The sequence below is a fragment of the Bubalus kerabau genome, chromosome 20 (assembly GCF_029407905.1).
Source record: "Bubalus kerabau isolate K-KA32 ecotype Philippines breed swamp buffalo chromosome 20, PCC_UOA_SB_1v2, whole genome shotgun sequence".
In the NCBI taxonomy this organism is placed as follows: domain Eukaryota; kingdom Metazoa; phylum Chordata; class Mammalia; order Artiodactyla; family Bovidae; genus Bubalus; species Bubalus kerabau.
This window is the reverse complement of record NC_073643.1, coordinates 12,537,494-12,553,381: the sequence shown is the minus strand read 5'-3', so window position 1 is coordinate 12,553,381 and position 15,888 is coordinate 12,537,494. Positions and strand designations below refer to the sequence as shown.

General features: G+C 38.5%; 1 protein-coding gene across 11 annotated transcripts in view; it reads right to left on the bottom strand.

Annotated features, from left to right (window-relative positions):
- The window catches only part of GOLGA4 (golgin A4), a 122,637-nt gene that overhangs the window by 65,761 nt on the left and 40,988 nt on the right, over positions 1 to 15,888 (bottom strand). For 10 of the 11 annotated variants that reach the window (XR_008706063.1, XM_055557602.1, XM_055557601.1 and 7 more), the window contains 8 exons: positions 14,756 to 15,070; positions 13,954 to 14,001; positions 12,538 to 12,594; positions 5,695 to 5,793; positions 5,220 to 5,349; positions 3,541 to 3,728; positions 3,171 to 3,254; positions 888 to 1,035 (listed from right to left, as the gene is read on the bottom strand). Coding sequence is in view for 10 of the 11 variants with exons in the window: in XM_055557602.1 (XP_055413577.1) it covers positions 888 to 1,035; positions 3,171 to 3,254; positions 3,541 to 3,728; positions 5,220 to 5,349; positions 5,695 to 5,793; positions 12,538 to 12,594; positions 13,954 to 14,001; positions 14,756 to 15,070 (1,069 nt within the window). In the remaining variant the exon portion in view is untranslated. The remainder of the gene's footprint in view (positions 1 to 887; positions 1,036 to 3,170; positions 3,255 to 3,540; positions 3,729 to 5,219; positions 5,350 to 5,694; positions 5,794 to 12,537; positions 12,595 to 13,953; positions 14,002 to 14,755; positions 15,071 to 15,888) is intronic. The other variant, XM_055557600.1, reaches the window with a different exon arrangement.

The following is a 15,888-nucleotide window of genomic DNA, read 5'->3' as shown; positions in this document are numbered from 1 at the left end:
CAAAACTGGTTTCCATCACATTTATACTTTCCTATTACTGGTTCCTAACACGGAAAACACACCAAAGTCTAAACTCGGCTACTCAGTATCTTTACAGACTTTAACAGTCAGTTCCTTCACAATCCAACTTCATTTTCCACCTCAGCAAGAATGAGTTCCAGCTGACACACACCACCTGTGGTCACTGTGCCTGCTTATGATCTAGAATCTGAAATGTGTGTTGCCCCCGCCTGTCTGTGTAGGCCCACTCTATTCACTATCTGAGGCCCAACTCAAAACTCCCATCCTCACGAATCTGAAGGTCCCATTCACTTACTCTCACCTCTTTCAAGCACCTCTCCTTTCTTGTCTTGCATTACTCAGTATCATACCCTGCTGAACACTGTGCTGCTCTCAACACTTCACAGCCTAGCATTTGTTGGGTCAGAACATAATGCTGCTATGTATAATGCTGAATTAGTCCATCATTCTCTTAAAAGAAGCAAACTGTATCTTATACTTTTTGTTTATCCCCAAGCATCCATAAAGTAGCAGTTATTTAGTATGTACCACACTGTGCCTACCTGGGCTGTTCCAAAATGTACACCTAAATTTTGATAGTCCAAGGCAGTGGTCACCAAACATTTTCCACAAAGAGCCAGATAATAAATACTGTAGGCTTTTCAGGGTTCTATATAATAGGCCAAGCATGAGCTGCATTACCAGCACAGGCCATAGTTTACCAAGCCCTGCCTCTTCTAAGGAACAGTCTACTGTGTCTTTATAAAGAGGCTCTAGAGTTGAACATTTTTATCCATATTTAACTAATTTTTCTAAATGTTGGTTAGTCAAGCACTTCACATGACTTCTGAGTTCCAACATAAAACAAGTAACCCCTGATTTCTTACCAGCTCTTTCAGACTTTTCTTTCTGTTCCCGTAACTCCTCTCCCTGGGTAGTCATCTGTTTGATGCGACTGCGAAGTTGGGCAATTTCTTCTTCTTTCATTTCCAGGGTTTCATGCATCTGACGTTTTGTCTCTGCTATTACCATTCCCTAAATAGAAGTGCAGACTCTAAAGCGTTTGCATAACAAAACTGCGTTATTAAGAGCACACAACAAACTTACTTTCAAGGGCAGAAAACATAATGTTTCTTACTAAGTAGAGCATAAGAATTATTTCAGTATTTCACAAACTGAAGTCTGTGTCCTGAGTATATACTACACTATGTACTACAGTAACTTCAGTTACCTGGCATATCAGGGTATTTTTAATATAAAAATTGTGTTAATAATAGTTGAAACTGTTAAAAACACATTTTAGTTAAAAGATTTATAATCTTTTCATAAATGCTTACTATAATTTTCCCTGTCTTAGTAAACAGTTTACAATAAATCAACAAAATACAGCCTTTTGTACTGGGCTCACAACCAACCATGATTACTGAACTGTGCTCTAATATGGGGAAGACCCAAAGGCTGCCAAGAGAATAAGGTCACCGCTGCCATACTGGATGGACCAAGACTGTGGTACAGATCTACCTGGTTTTTCTCTTTCCTCTTGTGACAATCTTGGTCCCAACACCACTCCTTATTACTGTCAGTGGGGCAATCCCATTCCTCCAATTTGCTAACTGTCTTCCCACTTTCTGGATAATCTACACAAGAAATGAAGGTCGCTGGGGGGAAATATAATCAAACAGTAGATATTAAATCAGTCATTTGCAACTAACAACAAAAAAAAAAGTGTAGTTCAAGCTGTCTCTTGACTAAGACTCTGTGACAGCTAGTTTATGATATCAACCTTACTTCTAGGGTTTGTCAACTCTTGCTTTAGGGTCTGACTCTTCCAGACAGCTAATATTAATGAACAGATTAAAAACCAGGTAAGAGGGGCATTATTACACAAATTTCAAAACAAAATTGTGAGCCTTCAGTTTCCTCAAAAACCAACTCACAGTGGAAAAAAAGAGAGATAGAAAGAGAGAGGAATGGAACCTATAGATTTAAAAAAGCCTTAAGAGTCACAACATCAAACTGCAATAAAAGAACCTCATTTGGATTCTGTGTCACAAAAAAGAGCAAAAGTGTATGAGACAAAAGGGAAAATCTGAAACTGCTGAGATAGTTGGCTGTTATCAAGGAATTGCTATTACATTTTTAGATGTGATTATAATAATGTCATTATATTTTTATAAAAATAGTCCTTTATTTTAAAAGACATATTAAAATACTTATAGAAGAAATGATAAGATTTCTTAGATTTGCTCTAAAACAATCCTGGGATGAGGATACTGGCAGCTGGGAATATACACATGAAACAAAATTAGCCATGAGATGTTAAGCGTTGAAGTTGGGTGATGGATTCACAGGAATTCCTTTTATTAATCTTTGTATTTTCTATAATAAATTTTCTCAAAAATTTTTTTAAGCAAAGTCTTTATGAAGTTAATGGAATATAATCTAGTAAAGTGGACAGAATGAAAAGACTGACAATATATTTCAACAGCAGAACAGCTCTGACACTTTCTTAATCATATGGTCACTTAAAATCTGTAGCTTTAAGTACCAAACTAAAGAACATGGTGGATGGTATAGAACTAATTGGAAGCTACTTTGAAAAAAAAAAAAAAGGACCCATGAACTTGGCACTGAAAAACTTTAGTCAAAACTGTTTGTTTATGAATTTTTTTAGTTGTCTTTGCTGTCATAGCTGAAGCTACTGTCCCAACTCTAAACTGCCAATCTCAACTATACACTGTAAAGTTTATTTTCAGAAATTTTTATTTATGCTAATGAATATATTACCACTGCTGTACTTTTTGGGCAATCTGTTTCCATTATATTTGAAAGACAATACTTATATAATTCACATTTAGTAATGCCTTAACTGTAACTAATTTAACTTTTCTCTAAAAAGTAGTTATGTACTATAAACAAATTTCTTTTGCAACAGCATTCTAACCTAGAAATCAAAATGCTGACTGGATCAAGAAATCACAGATTCAGCTTCACATGATACAAAACTAATAGTTATATAAATCTAGAAATGAAAACAAAGAGGTTTTTTTCATGGAAGCAGGCATAATAATTTTGGAAAGCAGAAGTCTGAATGCTTCCAATTGCTTCCAAAATGAACTGGGGCGGGGGGCCTTCGACAAATTTTAGTATTGTAAGTTTTGTTGTTTTACCTTATCTTGTTCAAGCTGTTCAATTAAGTTCTTTGCATCACGCAACTGAGTGATAAGTTTAGTCTTCTCAGCCATATGAAGCTCCTAAAAAAATTTTAAAAATTCATTTCCATCTCTAATAAAGTTTCTTCTTATATGCGAACTCTAAACATTTTATCTAAATTTGAATACTCCTACAAGTCTAGTAGGAGAAAAGAACACAGGATGTGTCAAAAGGATGGTAAACGATAGACTCCCAGGGCACTCGGGGGCCCTCTCCACGCTGTCTACGGAGGAAGGGGCAGGCCTTCCAGAGGAGGTGCAGGCCGCGCTGGGGCCTGTGGATCTACCGTCGCTGGGCTACGGTAAGCCACACTCATTCGCTCTTTACCTTCATCTTTTCTAGTTCTTGAAGTCTTTCATCCAGTTGCTCCTGCAGGGCTTCTTTCTCACTAGTTAACTGCACACACTGTTCCTTATGTGACCGGATGGTCTCCTTGCAGCGCTGCAGCAGGTTCTCCTGACGCTTAACTCTCTGCTGAAGCGCTTCCACTGCTTTAGCAGAAGCTCCATCTCCCACTGTCAACAGTAGAGCAGCATAAACAGGGGCTGTCAGTAAAGAACCTGAGGACTCCCCTGGATTCTGTTGTGCACAGGAATGTATGCTCATCCCAACGCTTTGCTATACTCCAAGCCACTCAGAGAAGACAGGGACGCTCTTCCTAACTTCTACTTTGCGGCTGTTTGTGTGATCTGTAGCTGAAGGAGCTAAGCAGTACGTTCACCTCTTCCGTGGTTGCACCCCAGCCCAAATGACACACAGCACTCAAGAGTTAATTAATGTTAACTGAATCCACCCTCCTTAAAAGACAGTTTCATGGCCATCTTTCACTCTTTGCCAGTGCCCCCTGTGTCTCAGTGCCTATAACAAAATGATCTGTAAAGCATTCCTTCCAAAGCATTCTCATCTCGTCTAAAGAGGAGTCCTGGCATGTAAGCTTTCTCCACCTCCATACATTAATGAAACAGGCCAGGGAGTTTTTCAAGGGCCCTTACAGGCTGGCTGCTCAGATAGATGGCTGATCAGGTCTTTGCTCTGGTGCTGGCCGGACCAAAAGTTTATCATCAGTTTCTTTGCAAGGAAGCCAGTAAATAAAAACTGGGAATTTTACTGAATAGATAGCTCAAAGTCTCTAAGACTAGGGTGGACTATAATTGGATTTTAAAACAGAATTTATTCTTTCTTTTCAGTTAGAAAGCAAGTAATAGGGCAAATACTGGGATCTTTTAAAGTAGAAATATGTAAGCAGTATTACTTAAAAACAAAAAGAGACAAATAATGACAAAGAGCATATTCCTTAATCTTGAGTAGACCTGACCTTTTATATGAAATCTAGCTACCACTCTCAATAAAACAGTATAATGTAATGAATTTCAGTGACAATGCACATGTATGCTACTCATGGACTTTCAAGTAGTAAAACAATTACTTACTTTCTCCCAAATAACAATAAACAAAAAGCCCAAAAAACCATCAAAACTCTTGCATCTGTTAAAAACAACAGGTCCAAGATGGAGGGTTATGTTAAGCCCCAAGCCACCAAACTGAGACTTAATTACAGTTTTGACCTCTCCCAGAAATGGAATCTTAAGCCAGTTCAGCAGGAATCACCTGGTCAACACTAGAGCGGTCACATGCCTGACACACCCCTGCCTCCTCCAAAGGAAAGGGACCTTGTCACAACCAATCCACTCTTTGCTACTCTAACTTCCTTGTTCCACTCTCTTCTGTCTATAAAAGTCTTTCATTCCTTCATTTTGTACAGCTCCCAGGAGCTCTTTTGAATCTGCTAGAGGAGATGCTGCCCAATTCATGAATCACTGAATTATGCCAATAAGATCTTCTAAATGGACTCAGTTAAATTTTGTTTTTTAAAGCATCTTTCTAGAAATATGAGGGTCAGGGACATTTTACTTCTACCTCAGTCCATGTCTATCAGTTCCTGCCCTAGAATCTCTCAACATCCTCCTCTAGTTTTTAACTTAACCTCCTGACAAGCTGAAGCTTACCTACTGGCTCTACATCACTGTCTGTGTTCTCTTTATTGATGCCTTCAGGCTCTGGTTCCATTTGAGGGAGTGGTTTTGGTAGGTCAGCATTCATTGGGCCATTTCGTAACCGTTGCTTCAGCAAAGAAACCTAAAAACAAAAAGTTTTTCATTAGGGGGAAAAAAATTATGGCAGTAGCACTTTCTTTAAAACAGAGAAGGGAAGAGTAAAAGGTATCATTTTTGCTATAATGGAGGGAAAACAATGAAAGTACAAATTTACTCCCAATGCAACCAATTTTGGTATTTGCTATTTTCAGTGATATCTTAGCCAGAAGACACAATAAATCAAAAATTATCCTTAAAACTAACTGAGTAGAAAAGCAGAGAGTTTTAAAAATAGGCCTTTAAAAAAAAAAAATCCAGAACCTATCAGATATCCCATCAAAATCCCTTTATTTTCCTTTATCCAAAAATTCCACACTTTTTTTTTTACCTGAGTCTGGAGAACACTGATATACTGATCTTTTTCCTCTAAAGATGCATCAAACTCCTCCTGAAGATGTTTTTTTGCTTGTTGGTCCATTTGAAGCTCCTAAAACATAAATGATTCACAGGCAGTTTTCAGTATAAAACAAAAAACATGAACCTGAAGTTTTCAAAACTTAAAAACTGATCAACCCAGACTGTATTACTCTTAAGGTATAAGCAACAATAATTAGAGAATAATTAACATTTAAAACAGTAGTATTTACCTCAACAAATAATTCTGTTCTTTAAAGAGTATAAAGATCCAAGAAGAGAAAACATACTTTTAGACCTTAATCACTGCTGAATTAACTAACAATTCTGTAGAAAGGATTTAAAAAATGTTACTTAAGATAAAGGTAAAACTTTATCCTACTTTAAGACATCTTACTGCCCGTGCTATCTTAAACTCACTTGATCTAAAACTGAATTGTTATACAGTAAGTAACTAGATAATCAACAGAGCCTTCCTTTTTCCAATACATGAAAGTGATCAATTGCCAAAATCAGAAGCTTCCTCAAATGAAAAGGTTGACCTACTGGACCACCAAACAGTGATAGTTCAAGTTCCTGACATTACTTAAAACGCTGCTTTCCTCAGGTCATTAATAAGCATTCCTAACTAAATCCAATGGTCTTTACCTCTCCACTCAGTCTCTAATAATTACTTCCTTAAGTGAGATACCTGCTTTCTGCAGGTGCAGAGCTCCTCCCTATAGTCCTGTCTTTTAGAGTTTCCACCATGTCCTTCATTGATTCTCTCGGCAGCTATCCCTCTGGGCTCAGTTTCAAGTCCTCAGGGCTTCTCCCTGACACCTGCTCCATTAGAATGCTGGAGATTAACACCTGGAACACAGCGGATATTCCTTCCAAACCCCTCTCTTTTTCCAGGATTCGTACTTTTCTCATTCTCTAAGCTCAAAATAGTCAGTCATATTTTATTTATCTTTGCCGATCTCTGCATATAACCAAATTCTTTCATTACTTTCTCCGCAATGTTTAGGTCCTTCTTCCCCATACATAACCATAATCCCAATCTCTAATAATTTTGAAGATTGATTTCCTTCAGTAGGCTTTCAGAGAGAATTCTTACCTCAAGTTTTCATCTGATTTAATCCATCCCTCACACAACTCTAGAAACTTTTCTTCAAACAATATTTTCAAGGACTCATAAGCAACGCCCTCTTCTTGAATTGTTTCAAATTTACTAATTCTCAAAATGCTGAGGTACAACCTGTCCTCTCTTCCCAACACCCACACAGCCTCAAGGTCTCCCAGCACAGGGACTGCTCCTCTCACTACTGGCCTGACCTTCCCCCACAGCCGGAGTCTCCAAATGCTGGTCTTAAGATCAAGACAGGTTTTTCTAAAGATCTTCCATCTAAACAACTGTACCTTATCCTGAGACTATGTCCTTCCTAATAGTTTGTTATTAAAAAAATATATTTCTTTTATGAAATAATGACAATGAAAGAACCTAGTTCCTCATTCTCAATGTCCTCACTTGAAAAAAATAAAAGTAGCCCTATGACAAGTCTCTGGTCCCCCATTTCTGGAAGGAAACAAAAGGTAATTTCTCAGCCCATGAAATCCCAAAGTCTGGAAAGCCACTGTCCCCTATGAACCTGCATAGGACAATTCTTTAGTATGGAACAGCTGTGCATCTCCTTAATAGCAATGCAGTCCTTTACTTTCTTTAAAATTCATTTCTTTCAAATAATTTTCTGCTGCTGCTGCTGCTAAGTCGCTTCAGTCGTGTCCGACTCTGTGCGACCCCATAGATGGCAGCCCACTAGGCTCCTCTGTCCCTGGGATGCTCCAGGCAAGAATACTGCAGTGGGGTGCCGAAATAATTTTCTATTTTCTACCATACTAGATACCAGCCCACAAAAACGTCTGTGATTTATATTAATATGACAGTTTTCAGGTTCTGAATGTTTTCGTCTCCTCGTCTTAAGAAGTCCTTGCATACAATGGAAAAAATTTTTAATCATGTCCCCTCCTCCTTCCTCTTGCTACCTTATTCTACCACTAAAAACTTCACAAATAATAGAGACCACAGTTATAAAGGAACTGTCACTTACACCCTGACTGCAGCCTGCAGGGTGGCTAGCCAGTCGTCCACCACCACTGTAACAGGGCCCCACGAGTTCCAGAACTGGACCCAGCACCAGGGGCTACTTTCCACTTTCAGAAAGTTCTTCTGATTAGATCCTTGGGGTCACTAAGAACAACCCTAATCCTTCTCCCATGTGACACTACTTTCAGACTCGGAAGCCTGATTTCTCTCCCAGTTAATCTCCTCTCCACTATCCCCTAACTCAAACAAATGATGCTGCAATTCACTGTCACCCAAGCCAAAAGTGTTGGGGTCAATCTTGACTCCTCTCTTTTCCCCCATTTCCAATCATCAGCAGACGCTCAAAGTAATAGCAAGTCTGGCCATTTCCCACCACTTCTATCCCTGCCACCACTCCTACCAGCACTACAGCTCTAAGACCTGTTAATGGGCTCTCACTTCCATTCTTGACTCCCTATAATGAATTCTTCAGAGAGTAACCAGTGTGCGACCACCCTCTAAAGGCCTCACTCAACCTTCAATCCTTTATGCTGCTTTATTTCCCCTAATAGAACTGTTCACTACCTAACAGTGTGTTGTATATTTATGCATATATGTATGTGTGTCTATGTCTTACCCACTAGAAAACGAGCTTCATTTGGTCAAAGACTTTGTCTTATCCATCCTTATATATTTGGTATCTAGGAAACTTACCTTTGATGTAAAGCTACACTATTTGAACTTTTTAGCACAATAATAAATGGCTCTGTACCATTACTAAACATAACAACCAACTCAATAATTGTCCTATTGTTGGGCCATTTGGACTGTTTGCAAATTCGGGCAAATCCTGGAATTAACATTTTTATGCATAAGTTTTATAAGATCTTTCTGATTATTTCCCCAGGTATTCTGTTGAGTGGAATGTATCAAATACCTTTAATTTAGAAAAACATTTTGGGTAAAAGTGCCATATTATTTGTCCCTCAACAAAGTGCTAAATGTACCCTCTTTTCTAGTAATAATAGAAAGTGACTGAGAAGAAACAAAACCTGAACTCCTACTCAGCCCAAGACTCCACATTTCTAGTTTGACCTCTAAGACATGTCACAGAACTGTTAATATTCAGAAAACCATGCATAGGGGTCAGGGGCCATGCAGTGGAGAGGCTGGAGGAGGTGCGAGTATAACAGCTGGGCATCTTTTCTTTCTGGTGAACGTTAACTATACTTGTAGAACAAATACACCACAAGAGTTTAAAAAAAAGAATGTATATATTATGCTTTATGGTCTAACAGCATAGATATGGAAAAGGATTTTTAAATGTTGGAAGGATTGCAATACCATATAAAAGTGCATTTAACTAATTTCAGTAATCATAATTGATGATGATAGTATTCAGCTCAGTCATTCAGTCATGTCCGACCTTTGCGACCCCATGGACTGCAGCACATCAGGCTTCCGTGTCCACCCACAACTCCTGGAGCCTACTCAAACTCATGCCCATCGCATCGGTGATGCCATCCAACCGTCTCATTCTCTGTCGTCCCCTTCTCCTCCCACCTTCAATCTTTCCCAGCCATCAGGGTCTTTACCAATGAGTTGGTTCTTCGCATGAGGTGGCCAAAGTATTGGAGTTTCAGCTTCAGCATCATTCCTTCCAAAGAACACCCAGGACTGATCTCCTTTAGAATGGACTGGTTGGATCTCCTTGCAGTCCAACGGACTCTCAAGAGTCTTCTCCAACACCACAGTTCAAAAGCATCAATTCTTCGGCGCTCAGCCTTCTTCACAGCCCAACTCTCACATCCATACACGACCACTGGAAAAACCATAGCTTTGACTAGACAGACCTTTGTTGGCAAAGGAATGTCTCTGCTTTTGAATATGCTGTCTAGGTTGGTCATAACTTTTCTTCCAAGGAGTAAGCGTCTTTTAATTTCATGGCTGCAATCACCATCTGCAGTGATTTTGGAGCCCAAAAAATAAAGTCTGACACTGTTTCCACTGGATGCCATGATCTTAGTTTTCTGATTGTTGAGCTTTAAGCCAACTTTTTCACTCTCCTCTTTCACTTTCATCAAAAGGCTCTTTAGTTCTTTGCTTTCTGCCATAAGGGTGGTGTCATCTGCGTATCTGAGGTTATTGATATTTCTCCTGGCAATCTTGATTCCAGCTTGTGATTCATCCATGCCGGCATTTCATATGATATACTCTGCATATAAGTTAAATAAGCAGGGTGACAATATACAGCCTTGATGTACTCCTTTCCCAATTTGGAACCAGTCTGTTGCTCCATGTCTAGTAATAACTGTTGCTTCTTGACCTATATACAGATTTCTCAGGAGGCAGGTCAGGAGATCTGGTATTCCCATCTCTTGAAGAATTTTCCACAGTTTGTTGTGATCCACACAGTCAAAGGCTTTGGCGTAGTTAATAAAGCAAAAGCAGATGTTTTTCTGAAATTTCTTTGCTTTTTCGATGATCCAGTGGATGTTGGCAATTTGATCTCTGGTTCCTTTGGCTTTTCTAAATCCAGCTTGAACATCTGGAATTTCATGGTTCACATGCTATTGTTGAACCCTGGCTTGGAGAATTTTGAGCATTACTTTGCTAGCGTGTGAGCTAAGTGTAACTGTGTCATAGTTTGAACATTCTTTGGCATTGGAATGAAAACTGACCTTTTCTAGTCCTGTGGCCACTGCTGAGTTTTCCAGATTTGCTGGCATATTGAGTGCAGTACTTTCACAGCATCATCTTTTAGGATTTGAAATAGCTCAACTGGAATTCCATCCCCTTCACTAGTTTTGTTTGTACTGATGGTTCCTAAGGCCCTCTTGACTTCACACTCCAGGATGTCTGGCTCTAGGTGAGTGATCACACCATCATGGTTATCTGGGCCATGAAGATCTTTTTTGTATAGTTCTTATATGTATTCTTGCCACCACTTCTTAATATCTTCTACTTCTGTTAGGCCCATATCATTTCTGTCTTTTATTGTGCTCATCTTTGCATGAAATGTTCCCTTGGTATCTCTAATTTTCTTGAAGAGATCTCTAGTCTTTCCCATTCTATTGCCTTACTCTTTTTCTTTAAACTGATCATGGAAGAAGGCTTTCTTATCTCTCATTATTCTGTGGAACTTTGCATTCAAATGGGTATATCTTTCCTTTTCTCCTTTGCCTTTCACTTCTCTTCTCAGCTATTTGTAAGGCCTCCTCAGACAACCATTTTGCCTTTTTGCATTTCTTTTTCTTGGGGATGATATTGATCACTGCCTCCTGTACAATGCCACAAACCTCCATCCGTAGATCATCAGGCACTCTATCAGATCTAAACCTGTGAATCTATTTGTCACTTCCACTGTATAACTGTAAGGGATTTGATTTAGGTCATACCTAAATGGTCTAGTGGTTTTCCCTACTTTCTTCAATTTAAGTCTGAATTTGGCAATAAGGGGTTCATGATGTTATTTCAAGTCTACGAGGTTTATAATGTTGGGATTAAGGCCAATGAGCAATTTTGGATCTTCTCAATTATCATCAGGTTCTTCCACAGATGAAGTGTAAGGAAAAGAAAGGGATGAAGAAGACAAGTAGATTTAGAAAGACTTAAAAGATACATCAAAAAAATTTTTACATAGGCAAGACTATAACATCTCAAGGTATGCACTTGGGTGATAAAACCTTAAAAGAAATACAAGGAAATACATTTAAGTTAGCATAGCAGTTACTTTTGGAGAAAGAGAAGGTGCTGTGAATGGGCTGGGAAGCACAGAGGAGCTTTTGGAAGGCCAGCAACATTCTTGACCTTGGAGATGGCTACACAGTGGTCACTACGTATGTAGAAGCTATGTTTTTGTCATGATTTTCTACATCTATTATAGTTTATGATTAAAGGATGGTAAAATGATTATGATAAATGATATAGCAGAGACCTAAAATGCTGTTCGCTAACCAATTTAAGCCAATATTTTCCAATCTTCTTAAGGTAGGACCAGAAACAGAAATTAGCAAAGCATGACTCCAAATGATAAATATTTGCCTGGATATGATAGTTTATTGTAAAAATTACACCCTTCCTCCCAAATTACAAGAAACATAATTCTTGTTTTACTTCACCAAAAAGGTAAAAAGGTTGCTGATTAGGAAAAAACAAGAAGAAGCCTGAACTACCTAAGAGACAGGTTAGCCTTAGAAGTTGTCACTGACTGTCTATGCAGGCAAATTATACTCTATTGTTAAATAAGCCTTTCTTAAGTCATTACAGGAACATCTTGGAGATATAATGGATTCATTTCAGACCAACACAATAAAATAAGTATTGCAATAAAACAATACTTTTGGTTTCCCAGAGCATGTAAAAGTCATGTTTACACTATTTACACTAAATAACTATTTAGTGTGCGATAGCATTAAAAAAGCACATACCTTAATTCAAAAAATATTTTATTACTAAAAGATACCATCATCTGATAACACAGGGTTGCCACAAATCTTCAATCTGTAAAAATGCAAGATCTCTGAAGCACAGTAAAGTACAATAAAATAAGGTCTGCCTGTAATTTCACCAATGTGTATCTTAGGGAAACCACACAAATAAAAACTAAAAGAACTGACCCCTGGTCTTGTAGGCTGATCTGGCTAGTTTTCACTATAATGGGGTACATATGAAACTATCCCAAAACATAAAACAGTCCTGATAAATATGAGAAATTTAGTCACTATTCTCAAAGTACTATTCTCAACTTACCTCTCTTAACTCTCCAATCCTCCGAAGTGCTTTATCCTGACTCTGACTTAATATACCCTTTAATTTAAAAGAAAAAAAAAAAAGCTGGTTCAAACAATCACATGACATATCAATGACAATCAAGTTAAAAAGATCACAAATCACTGAATTTTATTTCCAACACCCTTTACTTCTGCAACTATGCAATCATAACTCTCTCCTGCCACTTAGTGGTAGATTTATGTACATCTAGAAACAAAAAACCAGACAAATCAAAGAAACACAAGCAAGGTACTCACAGAACTTAGGAATAAGATGACCTTTTGAGAATGAGTTTATGGATTATTAATAATACAATGCATTAAATCAGAACTATCCCCCCACTTCTATAGACCACATGTTTAAAAAATTATCAAATTAAATACTTTATGTGTAATAATCTAATTTTCACACTTGTTATGGACAATTAGAATAGTGAAATCAGCAACAAATAACTGATGTTACTATTCTCAACTGGTTATATTCCAACTAAAGTCATATAATTTAATGTTGTACTCACACTATTATTAATGGTAAATTAAATATTTTAAAATAATATACATGGGGAAATAAAGTTTACCAAAACTCACTTTACAAATAATTTTTTGGTTATACAATTAATGTCTCTAAATGGGACAAGACATTAAACTGTTTAAAATAACTTCTACAGGAAGAACGAAGACTATCTGCATTTTATAAATAACAGCACCATCTGAACTGGAGTGATATTTCCCCTTAGCTCTGACATGTGAATTATCACCTGGGACGCCTGCTGGGAAATTTCTGGCCATGAACAGGATGACAGAAAAGGGCAGAAGTAAGTTACCAGGAGAACTATAATCACTCCTACTCTCTACACACTTAACCAAGGGCTTTATAAGCAGCAACCTCAGGAAACAGAAGAGAGGATGCTTATTTTTGGACCCTGATATAAGGATAAGAAACAGATGTCTTCAGGTATTTGAAAGTGAAGTCGCTCAGTCGTGTCCGACTGACTCTTTGCGATTCCCTGGACTGTAGCCTACCAGGCTCCTCCGTCCATGGGATTTTCCAGACAAGAGTACGGGAGTGGGTTGCCATCTCCTTCAAGTTGTATATTTATCTACCAGTAAAACAAACATGCAGCCTACAGACTGACCCACCAGGAAACATACTTGAGAGAGGCAAGCAAGTTAAATCCAAACTTCTTATGTACTGCATACTTGAGGAAGCCCATCCCTACCAGAGGCAAAATCATTTGAGATTTCTCTCATTCTCTGCATCAAAATCCCTAATAGTAAAACAGGTTAAATACTTTGGTCATATGAAAAATTATTAAAAGCCAGGGTCTTATTACAATATCCTTTCTAATTTTAAAATTACATATGAATCAATATAAATAGCCAATAAATCACTTACTTGTAGCTTTTTCTTCTCTCTATGAAGAGTCTGATAAGCTGTAACAAGCTAAAATAAAGAAAAAGTCACTAATAACATCAGTCATTCCTACATAAATGCAGTTAATTGTTCTAAACTCTGCTAAAATATCTCATTATGAAAGTCAAAAAATAAGTCAAAGGAGCCCTTTAATAGACAATTCAAGCTAATCAGATGCATATGCAGTTGAAACTAAATAATATAGGTAATATATTTCTAAAAAATAAAGTGTAACTTGACTATAAAAATACTAAATTACATTTGATTTCACCTAGACACATACCTCACATACCTAATTCATAAAATGGGATTTCACCTAGACACACAAAATGGGATTTCACCTAAACACATACTTCACATACCTAATTCATAAAATGGGATTAGAGTCCATCGCCTAAAGACTACTCAAACTGTGATCACAGATCAGTCTCACAAACAAAAGCATCACCTGGAGCCTGCTATTAATAGAAATAGAAGTTCTTAGGCCCCACCTCACACCAACTGAATGAGAAGCAGAGGGAGGGTGGAGAAAGAGCAATATGAGAATCAGAAGGCTACAGGCAACAATTTGCTCCAAAATTTTACTAAGAGTCCTGGCCAAAGGGCCTCAGCACCAGTGAAGGTCTTTAACTAGATACTGCCACACACTACTTACCACCAGGATCCAGCGGAGCTAGGCAATCAACAGTTCAGCCAACGACAGGCGTAAAGACCAGGCCGTAACATGAATTAGAGAACATGAGGAGGAAATTTTCACACTAGCAAGAAAAAGTCATGCCCCTACCTCACAACATTTCCCTTTGTAGCCATTCAACCTTCGTTCCATCCTCCGCAACCATTGGATCAACTGCTCTTTGCTGAGACTGTCTAAATTCCCAAGTGAGTCTTCAGTCTCACTCTCCATATCAGAGGGTGGATCAAAGAAGGCAGCAGAAGAGTCCAGGTCGAACCGATTCAGGGATTCTCTAGAAGACGTGCGTACCAAAGATTCTTTAGAGGAAGATCGGACTAGAGATTCCTTTACTGGACTCCGAAACAAAGACTCCACAGACGGCACCCGGAGTTGGAGCTTCTGTGCAAAAGACTGCGTGTCACTTGACTACAACCAAAACACAACAGAATATGGGGGTTAAAATACACATTTAGACTTCTATTATTCCCTAATCACCAGCAAGAATCTGTTAAAAGCTCTAGCACATTTAACTTCATTCCTGACATTTTACACAATACATTGTTTGCTGAAAAACAAGAGACGCCCGGTTATTTCTGAAAAGGCTCTGGACCTTGAGTCTGAAGACTGGGGTGTAGGTCCCAGGTCTGTCACTGAGCAGTGGAATGACCTTCACTGAGTCACTTCCCTTCGGTTTGCCCATTTGTAAAAAAGAAGGAAGCCATGCTTTCCCAGCAGACCTCACCCGTGCGCTGTGAGATTCATCCACTAAACTAAGATCCTTGGAGGCAGGGGCCAACAATACCACAGTGCACACCCGGGACGCAAATGGGGCTATGTACTGTGAGGTGTGAAGTGTGTGGCTGAATCTGGAGTCTGCCTGGAGGCGCAGTCCTTAACACTCTTCTCAGGCAGAGGGTAGGTAACGCAGAGTGAGCCCATTTTGCTCAGTAAGAGAACACAAGGCAGAGCTGACTGGTGACGTTTGGCTCTGCTCTACTTACCACTGTCTTCGGGGAATAAATGTAAGCGTTACAAAATCATGAAGGGCAGTCAGAGTCTGAGCTCAAGCCCCTCTGCGTGGATCAGTAAGCCTCATGTCAGAAACAGTCATCAGCAAGAGCTATTCTCTTAATTAGCATATTAATGATAATGCATTATTTTGTAAAACAGCCATGGAAAATACTATAATTCAATAACTTGCATTATTTAAAGCAGCATTGTTTTGTTCACATGACAGCAGTCAG